Source organism: Athene cunicularia, unplaced genomic scaffold (assembly GCF_003259725.1).
Source record: "Athene cunicularia isolate RWA unplaced genomic scaffold, athCun1 SCF_72, whole genome shotgun sequence".
NCBI lineage: Eukaryota > Metazoa > Chordata > Aves > Strigiformes > Strigidae > Athene > Athene cunicularia.
In genome coordinates this window covers 22,533-33,516 of record NW_020799504.1, presented here as the reverse complement: position 1 = coordinate 33,516, position 10,984 = coordinate 22,533, and the positions used below count along the sequence as shown (strand labels likewise).

At 51.4% G+C, this 10,984-nt stretch overlaps 1 protein-coding gene across 1 annotated transcript; it reads right to left on the bottom strand.

Annotated features, from left to right (window-relative positions):
- Positions 1–426: 426 nt before the first annotated feature.
- On the bottom strand, positions 427–9,850 carry UBQLN4 (ubiquilin 4). Its single transcript, XM_026867546.1, has 10 exons — positions 9,681–9,850; positions 7,061–7,266; positions 6,460–6,722; positions 5,050–5,208; positions 4,120–4,345; positions 3,627–3,766; positions 3,094–3,177; positions 2,352–2,467; positions 1,570–1,747; positions 427–1,076 (listed from the first exon to the last, which is right to left on the bottom strand). Exons 2-10 carry the CDS (start codon positions 7,107–7,109, stop codon positions 924–926), a joined length of 1,368 nt encoding a protein of 455 aa, XP_026723347.1. The 5' UTR covers positions 7,110–7,266; positions 9,681–9,850; the 3' UTR covers positions 427–923.
- Positions 9,851–10,984: the final 1,134 nt, after the last annotated feature.

Below are 10,984 nucleotides of genomic sequence, written 5' to 3'. Positions count from 1 at the left end.
GGGGGGGGGGGGAAATGGAGAATGGATCTAAACTGGAAAGAACATGAACTTCAGTGTTTTCCAGTGAAGCGAAAAGATTGTGACTTTTTCAATTTCCTTTTTTGTTTTTACACTTTCAGAAATGAGCCTACTGAGCACAAGAGTCAACAAACCCCTGACACCACTGCGCGAGAACTAAATTGCTTGGGCAGAAACACACCTTTCAAACACGTTCTTCTGCACGGCACTTTCAACTCAAGTTCAAGAACAGCAAGCCTGATCCCGGAAGGCATCGAGGCTCCTTTACACCATCCCAAGAGTGTAAAGAGGCCACACTTCAAATGTAGTTTTCATGCACATTAACTCTCTACCAGGAGATCAGAGGCACCTGTGTGCAAGGGACACAGGCTCAGTTCATCCAATAGAACATCAAGACAAATGACATCAGAAATTTTCAGGTCATTTCAATTTTTCTTTTGATCCATTATCAATAAGATGCTGGGAGAAATAACCAAAACCCGAATTGGCTCAAGTTTTAAATATTTGCCTGAAAGGAGGGCTAGGGAAGGGAATCATGTACAGTTAAAATCAAGCTACTCAAAACACAATCATTCAGGTAAGTAACTAGAAGTATCGCCTCTACCATCTAGAGAGAGAGAGAAGAGTGTCTGAGACAGAGGGCATATTTAGGAAAAAATACACATCTGAAGTCTCTGTGGCCACGATGAGAACTGGAATCCACATACAAGCCAGTTAAAGAGCATTTCAACATGAAATCTTAACTTAGTAGGAAGGTCAGGGGTTAAGCTGTATCTTTTTTTTTTTTGTTTTAAATACATGGACAGCTGTCAGATATGAAAATGATGGTGGGCTTTCCTGAAAGATCCCCCTGTGCATGTGTATGGATGCATGTGCTGACGTCTGTGGGGCAGCATGACAAGAGTTTAGGAAGGCTGGGAGCCCAGCAGTCTCTCAATAGCTGCATTGATGTCTCCACCAGTAGCAATAAGCGCCTGGAGGTTGGCCTCACGGTTAATGAAGCCCATGGCGTTCAGCTGCTCCAGCTGCTGTTGGAATCGCACTTCAGGACTCTGCGCCTGCAGAGGGAAAGGACAAAGACCTCAGAGTCAGACAGCAGAGATCAACATCCAATAGGGGCAGGGACTCTTGAGCTCAGCTTTAGGCGTCCTGAAATACTCCGGGCTTGGTTTAGTGGCGTCACCCACTGCCCCACAGTGCCACAGGCTTTGGCACAGCAGGTAGTTGGTCCCAGTTCCATACCTACGGTGACACCAGTGCCAAGATGACGATCACAAAATCATCTTGGTTGGAAAAGACCTCGAGGATCATCTAGTCCAACCATGAACCTCACACTGACCGATCCCTAGCACTCTTAGCTCCAAAGCTCTGCAGAGGGCTGCTATACCCCAAAGAATCAGCCAGCCCGAGACACCAAACTGGTCATAAAGCACCACAGTCAAGAGAAACCTGCTGGGGAGATGCCTAGAGCGGGGTGGGATCGGGACAACCTCTACCTCACCCTGGAGATGTCCATCCCCAGGAGGGCACGCACAGCTGGGCGTTACGTACTTGAGAGCTTCCTCCGGCCAGCAGCTGGATCATCTGCTGCATGAGCTGCTGTTGGGGGTTACCACCCCCAGCTGGAGAGGCACTGGCCGGCGTCGAAGCGGAGGGAACGGGGTTCTCCGGGATTGTGCTTCCTCCTGTGGAGGACGGGGGCATTCGAGGCATGCCGAAGGAGCCGAGGCTGTGGAGGAAGGCAGGGGGTGCTCAGAGGCGAGCTGGCACTTCTGGGTGTCCCCCCAGAGCTGGGCAGCACTGTACCCAGCAGGCTCTGCCAGGCTGGCCCTCGCTTACAGGACAGCTTTGTCAATTAAACTGGCTGCATCACACGAGGTACAGGGATTAAGGAATCCTGACAGAGGCACAGACCTAAAAGGAACCGCAGAGGCTGAATGTGACCCACGTTGCTGGAGAGCAGAAGGCCCGAGGGCTGCTGGCAGACCAGTCTGTCCCAGCGTACCCGCCCAGCCTCCTGGCTGCGCATCTCACACTGCTCCCCAGAGATAAAAATTCTTCAGTTCGGCCAATACTGAATAAAGCAGACAAAAGATGGGGGAGGGACCAGGTGGTTTCCAAACCTTTCCTCCAAAAAGAAAGGGTCAAGGACTTCCCACGTGAAGTACAGGCAAGCGGGAAGCGCTAATTAGCTGGAGCTCAGGCCTGTGGGCGCACACAGAGTCCCCACGAGGGTGCCCTAAGCAGATCTCAATGAATCAACAGCCACTCTGCCTGCTGGTCCCAAGCATGTCAGCTCTGCCTGCAGAAACCCACTCGAAAGCGCTTATTACCTTGGCACTAGTCCTGGGGCCTCCGTTTGCAGCGTCTGGAGTCCCTGCTGGATCTGGAGGAGCGCCTGCATGGCGCGGGGGTTGGTGAGAATGGAGAGGGAGTCTGGGTTCTGCATCTGGGAACAAAGGCAAAGAGACACAGCGGTACCAACCAGCACGAGCTTTGGCAGGCAGAGACCCACCAGCTCTCAATGGGAAGAACAGTCAGCGCAGAGCTGCGCCTCTCGCCCTGCAGCCAGAGCGAACCCGAGAGTCTGGTTCCTCCTTGGAGTCTCCAGACTGCAGGGCTCATCTAGAGATACTCAGAGAGTTTAGATCAAATTTCCTAAATGAACTAGGTGAATCAGATTAGAACTGGGGGCACATGCCTTTGGAATTAAAGCCATTTTTATTTGATTTACCTCAGTGAACCAGCTGCTCTAGCACAATTAGCTGTTTTAATTTTTGTAAACTCATTACAGTGAGACTGTCACACAGGGGCTTCATGTAGCTTAACTACTCTAATTTGAAGTCCACCTTTAGGTAATTTAGATTACTTAATTTAGACTGCCTTGTCTAAACAAGCTCTTCCTTTCTCTCTCCCCGGTGCAATCCCCTTTCTTTCACAGCCCAAACCACCCAAGCCCACATGCTTCCTAGTCCACCTGACCAAGCAGCTGAGATACTCCCTTTCCTACAGAGGATGGAAAAGCTCTGGAGCCCAGGGGCTGAGAGCAGCACAGGGCCAGACAGGGGCCTTTACCTGCTGCAGGAAGACAGGGAGCTGAAGGCGGAGCTGTTCTTGAAGCTGTGGATTCCCAGCAAAGAGGGGGACATTTACCATGATCTAGCAAGAGACAGCACACGTAGGTAGGGTCAGAGGGTTGCTGCCACTGGGCTGTTAAACCCTACGTAACTAAGCCACAAAGAACAAGTCAGTCATGCCCTGACTCCTTCCCTGGGCTTTCAACATGTTCCCCCGCTCATGGGGACTGAAACAGGACAGCTCAATTCCTGGCAGCAGCGTGGAACAGGCACCACTTGGCCACGGGCAAAGAGAAGGGCCATTCCCAGGTCCCTCTGAAAGCCACCTTTCTCGTTAGGGACTCTGCTATGACACAGGGTTCAGTACTGCGACCGCCTTCAAGCTATCGAGAAATATAACAAAAGCCTCTGCGTCCACTCAGCTCTCTGGTTTCTGCAAGAGGAACCACTCCAGCGACAGAAGCAGACTGGTCCCACACGCACCGTGCTCACGGCCTGTCTGACAACAGAAGTCAACTGCAACACTTCTACCTGTGCTGCAAAGTCCGGGTTCTGGGCAAGAGTTTGCATCATGCTCCGCATGTAAGGGGCAGAGATCATGTTCTGCATCAGCTGAGGGTTTTCAGAAATCTGCTGCAGGAGTCCTTGCATCTCTGGGCTGTTAAACATGCCTGCAAGGGGAAAGGGAAGACAAAGGAAAGCCCCTTACAAGCCTGAGCACTGCTGCAGTGTGCCTGAAATACAACGTGACATAGAACAGCAGTGCCTTTACTTCATCCCCTGGCCATGTGGACAGCCATGGTAGCGCTTTGCTTGCCACTCTCCCACGCTCTTGAGGGCTGGAGGGACACCAGAAATAACCCATTTGTGCTTACAACTGGGATGGAATCATTCATCTGGTGAGCAGCCACGGAGAGGCACCCAGATGCCAGAGGGATCCGCCCTCCAAGGAAGCCTGGGTGACCTGCTCAGTCAGCAGCACCCTCTAGTTTCTCTCCCCGTCTGGTTCCTCTCACTTACGTACCAGCCCCGATGCTCGCAGCATTCAGCCCGAAGGGGTTGGATACAGTCGGTGTGCTTTGGGTGGTCGCCGAGCCAGTGCTCCCTTCGCTGCTGGGCGCCTGGTTCTGGGAAGCAGGGGGTGTGGGGCTCCAGGGGTTCGGCAATGGCTCTCTGTTCTCCGTCCGCAAAGGCTGAGAGCTTGAGCTATCAGAATTCCCCGTCAAGGAAGAGAAAGGATTGTTGCCAAACTAGGGAAAAAAAGAGAAATAGCTGTAATCAGTTAGCCCCAGCAGAGAATGTCGGGCTAACCCCACCGCTGTACGAGCTAGGGAAGGGCTGATTGTGTTCATCCAGGTCCAGAACTGGCTAAACACATGCTGTAATTTGCCTCCTGAGAAATCTCTAATCCACAACACACCTCGCTCAAAAAAAGACCCGGCTCAAGAAGCGGCTCTGGCCCTAGATTTGGCTCCCAAATGCAGAGCTTCAAAACAACCATGTAAAATCAGCACCCGGACATACCAGTAGGTAATGCTAGACTGGAGTATGTCTGCACAGCCTTTTGCAGACAGACCTGCGCTCACTCCTCCTGTGCTTCGAGCCAGCTGGAGCTCAGCCAGCTCCAATCCAAAGGCGTCAGGCTTGAGCTAATACAGTGAGCTGGGCTGAGAGCAGAGGGCTGTGCTAACGAAGCCACAGGGCCTTCACATGGGCGAGGGCTGGCACCCAGCCTGCCTGGAGACCAACGGGGCAAGGGCAGGTCTCTGCTCAGATACCCCAAAGCGTGTCAGAAAAGCAGGTGACAGGCACTGCCCCACGTTCTCCTGCTAGTGGCTGCATTCACCACCTAGAGCGGGAGGGGAGGAACAGCCAGGCTTTGGGAAGGCTGCCCCGGGAGCGTGAGGGTCAGGGAAGGACCCCGTCCCACACGCAGCACGTTACACCCCAATACCTGCTCCCTGGCTGCACTGAACATGGGCTCCTGGATGTCCGTGTACATCCGGCGCAGGGCGTTGTATCCTCCTGGAATGCTCTCGAGGTTACTCAAAGCACGGTCCTGGTTCCGCATCATCTCCTGCATCATGGCAGGGTTACGAGCCAATTCCATTGTCTGGGAGAAGGAGGAAAACGTGGAAAGCTCAGGCCCATGTGCACCACGGAAGACCGGAGCGGATCAAGAGACTGGTTAGCAGCCCAGTGATATTCTGATGATCTACCAGCCAAGCACTGAAAGAGTTAAGTCTCTGCTCCCAGAAGAAAGAGTATAATTAAACCCGTTTCACAGCCAGAGAGCAGAGAGATCATTTATCCAAGCAAAGAGAGCCCAGGGATCCTGGCTCCTCCCATCCTTGCTCAGCTCTCTTCCTTCTCAACCTCAATTCAGCTGGATGAGATTGTTTTGTTTCTAAGCAGGATCAGGACATCCAAACATTTAACACCCATATGTTCCCACTCAAAGTAGATGGACTGCATTCAAAAACTGAGAAGGTGGAAGAGACTAGATCCTTCCCATTTCAAGAAAACCAAGAAATCCACCCACTCCAAACTTCTGATGGGTCTCCCCTGCACAAGGAACATCCAGATCTCATTTGAGGAGCTGCTTAAGTACAGATCATTCACAATTTAGTTCTGCAGCTCTGGAATTTCACGTATGGCCGACACAGTTGAAAGAAAGATAACTGAGAAGCAGATGGAAATTAGGCTCACTCAGCAACAACCCTGAAAGCTCTCCTGACAAGTCTTCCAGGGGGAATAGCAGAGTCCTGTCAAGGGCTGTCTAACACTTAAACTCACTCGTCCCTTACGCTTCCCTTCCGACTAAGCTCCAGTCCTGCAGACAGCCAGTCCTCTAGGACACGGGTCTGCTCTGTGCCAGGACTCTACAGAAAATTGAGACCTAGGATCGTGGCCTATGACTAGTGCTCTCCACTGATATAGGTAGTAAAATATTGACTGTACTGCTCTGTAGTCTATACTTAATCTAATCGAGAGAAATGGAGAAAAACAAAAAGCTTTTGCAGCAGCTTCACTTCTCTATGACTGCTTTTACTCCCATTCCTGAACCAGAACACAGTAGCCTTGTACGCAGCACACCAGGATGATCCCAGCATCCTTTTTTGCCCAACACACGATGGATTCAATAGCCCTGAAAGGGAGATAAGAGTTGCAAGCATGTGGGTTGAGCAATCAGTATTCACATAACTCAAGACCACCATCTGTTTGTGGGGAGCTTACAGCAGGAAGAGATCTCTAAAATCACTGATCTGGCATTCACACACTCCCTTTGGAGAGCAGACACGGAAGCTGGTCCACAAAGATGCTCCTCAACATGCTTTGAACAGGCCCTGGTGTGCTGACTCACCTGCCTCATGAGCTCTGGGTTATTCAGCATGTGGCTTATCTCTGGATTTCGCTCCATGAGCTGCTGCATCTGGGGATTGGCCATGATCATCTGTCTCATGAGGTCAGGGTTAGACATCATGTTCTGCACCAAGGGATTCTCCATGATCTGAGAAAGCATCTCCGGGTTGGACATCAGCTGCCGCTGCATCTGCTGCTGGAGCTCCATGAAGTTGGCAGAGCCCATCCCAAGGTTGCCCAGCCCAGTGATGCCGCCAAAGCCAGCTGGAGAGGGAACAACACACGGGGAGAGAGGCGTGAGTCAGTAACAGTCGGCAGCTGCAAAAAGAGGACAAGCGCATCAGCTGAACTGCGCCCACACTACTCGAGGGGTGTCCTAGAATCCCACGGTGGCCAGCTCGGAGGGAGGACATCCCCTGCACACGCTTCACTAAGGGCTTCAGTATCATCCTGAGCAGGGAAACCGAGGTGTTCCGGTGGAAACGACTCATGCAAAGCCCACAGCAAGCCGAGATGACTACGGGGCTCAAGAACCCCAACTCCTTGGTCTAATCCTAGGAAATTCTTCTTCCGTGTCACTCCACCTCACAGCCATCACTTACACAGGAGGGATGTCGCACTATTGGGGCCTCCGTCGCCAGGACCTCCCATGGTCCCTGAGCCGCTGCTCCGTCGGCTGCCGCTGCCTGCGTCGGGAACGGCGCTGCTGGATGTGGAAGGCTGAGATGGGGCAGCGGGAGAAGAAGGGGTTGCAGTGGGGGCAGAAGCAGCATTCGGGGCAGAAGCAGCAGATGTCGAATCTTGGACCCTGGAAAGAAACAAAAGGCAGCATTAAACCCCTGAGATTCAGGAACGGTGAGCAGAGTCCTCTGCAGGGGACACACGGGGGGGCACCCCATGCTGACCGCCCCTCCCTTCACACCCGTTGTCCCCAGGGCAGCCCCAGCTGCTTCCATTCCCACCTGCCCAGTCGTGCTCCCGGACACCTTCCATCTGCTGGGATCTGCTTCTCATCCTGATGCATAACAGCCCCTGACATTTTATCCTGGCCCACACAAAGTGGCTTGACAGGTCTTACCCCGAGTTGTATCTTCCTTGAATCACACTGAACTATTTACCTCAGCTATATATCCTTGAGCAATGAGTTTGCTCCAAACAGGAAAATCCTCCTGCTGCTCCCACAGAAACCACAGGAGGTTACAGCAGGGCTAGTACATGGGGTAAACAAGAATTTGCTTTTCTGCAAATCGTCCCATGCACTGAATATTTCTATCAGTGCTCCTGCGGGCAAAACCAATATCAGCATTACTCTACGGAGAGGGAAACTGAGGCACAAAGCAGCTAGCATCCTTCCCATGAAGCTACAGAAAGTTTTCTGCCACCTTGGCTATGAATTCACATCTCTGCCACTGGCTGTACTTCACATGCAAGGCTTCTCTGTCCAAAAAAATTTGACCAGAGCTTCTTTTCATACACACATGCACATACTGTGCCATAAGCCACAGCACAGCAGATGCTGGACATGAGCTTTACTGAGTAAACCAACACAAGCTAGAACCTTGTAATCACAGTTCCTCCTCAGGATTTTTATAGGAACTTGAAAGACAACATTTAAAGATTCTCTGAAGCATCTGCAGACATGACAGCGTGTCCTGGACTAGTGCTGAAGAGCTTTCACATGAAATTTGACCACAAAAACTAACTTTACTTGCCTCAAATAATGCTATTATGCCACTGACAAGTAAACAAGAACAATTTCTTGAATTTTTTTCCCCAAAGCAAGAATGATTCCTCTCTCTAACTCCCTTTCCCTATCACTCTTATTTCTAAGACTTTAAAAAAAAAACCCAACAAAAAACACCTGAGGGTCCCTGTCCACTTCCCAGACTCACCTGACTGCTGCTGAAAATCAGCAGCCACCGAGAGGGAGGCAGAGCACGGAAACAATGCAAATAGGAAGCTGAACAAAAAAGGAAGAAGGAAGCTGAAGAAAGGTCACTTGGTTTCTCTCAGCACAGGAAGAGGCTGTAATGTCTTCAGAAAGCACTTATCTATGACTATTAGTGGGACAAAAAAAATAGCAACCCAGGAGAGATCTCTTGTTTACCCTTTGAATTGGTTCACAAGTACTGCAGTTTGCTGTGGAGACAGTGGTAAACAGCATCAGGCTATCAGGCTACCTGGAGAGGCAGCATCCAGAGGGAGGCCTCCTGCAGAAGCTGACAATACACACACTTGTCTTTGTAAGAAAAAAAAAAAAAAAGAGGGGAAAAAAAAAAGCACACTAATCTTGACTAAGCCAGTAAGGCAGCTCTCCCAGGGGACAGCAGACCCACAGAAAGAGACGCAGCCCCGTTAATTCACCAGGAGTCCCATCAGGCTGCAGCAGGGAGCCCACAAAATGGTTACAAAGGGGGTTTTGAGATCAACAAGAAGATGCAGCCGCACCTGAAGTACATCAACTCTTCCCAAGAACCTTCTGCGTCCAGCGCTCCACCAGGCCAAGCCTAACCTCGCCAAACCTTGAGCTCAACCCTTTTCCCAGACCGAGCTATGCAGCGGAGAGGGACACAAGCGATCCGTGTCCGACCTACCCCTGGGCTCGCCCGCAGCACTCGAGCGAACAAGCGCCCTGCCGCACGCCCGCGGTCCCACCGCCCAAGGTTCTGCACGTTCCCACGGCAGTGGAGCACCCGCCTGCCCGCAGAATCACCCTTCTGCCCTACAGACAGGCACGGTGTGTCTCCACAGCACCCGGGACAGCATGAGCACAGGCTTTGAGCAGAGCTTAGGATAGGAAGTGAAAGAAAAACCGGAGCATTAGCTACAACTTCCACAGAAATTCATGGGGAAGGTAGTTTCTGTTAACAGGAACTTATCTTTGTTAGAACCAGTATCAAGCTCCAATGGGTTCTTTCAAGATTACTAAATCATAAGGGCTCAAAATACACAAAGTGACACACATGAGCTGTACTTGCTACAGACTTACAGAGCTGTGTAAGCCAGGGAAGAGACAGGCTGTGATAAACCCCACAGCAAAGCCAAGGCAGGGAGAGTTCTCCCACCAGATCACCGCTGCCAGGCTCACACACGCCCCAGCGCCAGCACTCAGGCCTCGCACGACTACTCTGCTTCAGTCCCTGACAGAGCAGAAACGCTCCCCCAGCGTTTATTCGCATCATTCATTTACCCTCAGCCCCCCAAGATGAAACAGTTTCTTACTTCTGCGGAGTCTTAATGACCAAGTGTACAGTCAGCCCATCTTTGATCCCGTGTTGATTCAACGTGTCTCCATCCTTCAGGATCTTCCCAGCAAAGATCAGAACCAGCTGATCCTGTTTGGCTTTAAACCGCCTGGAAATCTCTTCTTTGAACTGAAAAACAAACAAAGCATTTTTTCAGGCAAAGGACCAAGACCAGAAATTTAAAGCTTATACTCCAGATATCATATCCACCGGGCAAACAGCATAAAGGACTGACAGTCCTTCAGCACCTCACCCAAAAGGAGCCCATGCAGGTACCAATTCAGTCACCGGTTGCTGAGGATGCATGAGGCATTAACAAAAAAAATCCTAAAAAAAAAAAAATCAAAGACAAGCTCTACACTTACAAAATGTGGAGTAGATTTCAGAAAGAATGGAGCAATTACCTCAACTAGAGCTGATGGCTTCCAAAGCAAGATCAAGTGTGTCTCTTAGGTCTAATCCAAATACCCCGTTTACCCTCTGAATGACTGAACTGTTTTTGTCTCTGCTCATTTGGTTTTTTTTCCTAGGGAAAGCCCAACTCTGATTTAATACAGGACAGAGCTCTATGGAAAAGGGAACAATCCTTCATCAGCCAATGGAAATAAACTAGGTCTTCTCCAATTCCTATTTCTGCAGCTGAATTCCCTATGAGCACACCACACCACACAACACGGACACCTCTTCTCTACTGTGTGACGGGGTGGGATTAACACCTGCCAATAAGATTGTCATTGCTAGCCCAGGCAGGGCATTCCCAAGCTGATTTGCGAGGAAAAAAAGCCTTGCCTTTGGAAGCCACAGACTATAGGAGACACAAGAGGGAAAAAAGCAGCACACACCTGTCCCAGAGGACCATAACCCTCAAAAACAGTGGTCAGGAGAGCACAGCCCTAAGCCCCAGGTCATCCTGGCTGCAAAGCTTCGTGCCCTCCTCTGCACAAAGCTGTGGCTTAACAGTCTGCTTATACCGACGGGCTCTCCGGAGCCGACCAGGAAGGAGCAGGAGGGCCACACGACCTACAGCCCCTGCCTGCCCCACAACTCTGCTCCCCCGAGACCTCCACCAGATCCTTCACAGCACCACCTCACACCCAGACCCCAGACCAAAGCGCGGCAGCACGGCAAGGCGGCGAGAGCCGTGCCGATGACACCTTGTCCCAGTGGGCACAGCCATTCCAGCGGAGCTTGAGCCAGGCCTTGGCAAGCTCCGGCCCCCTCCCGCTCACCCCACGCCCCCGGGCCCTGCGAAGCTCCGTCGCAGGAGCAACCCCCCCCCCC

Coding starts and splice junctions, on each gene's coding strand:
- UBQLN4 (XM_026867546.1), bottom strand. CDS start 7,109: ATGGGAGGTCCTGGCGACGGAGGCCCCAATAGTGCGACATCCCTCCTG. Junction 4,346..5,049: donor TCAGTGCAGCCAGGGAGCAG/GTATTGGGGTGT, acceptor TTTTTTCCCTAG/TTTGGCAACAATCCTTTCTC. Junction 2,468..3,093: donor TCCCTGTCTTCCTGCAGCAG/GTAAAGGCCCCT, acceptor CTTTGTTCCCAG/ATGCAGAACCCAGACTCCCT.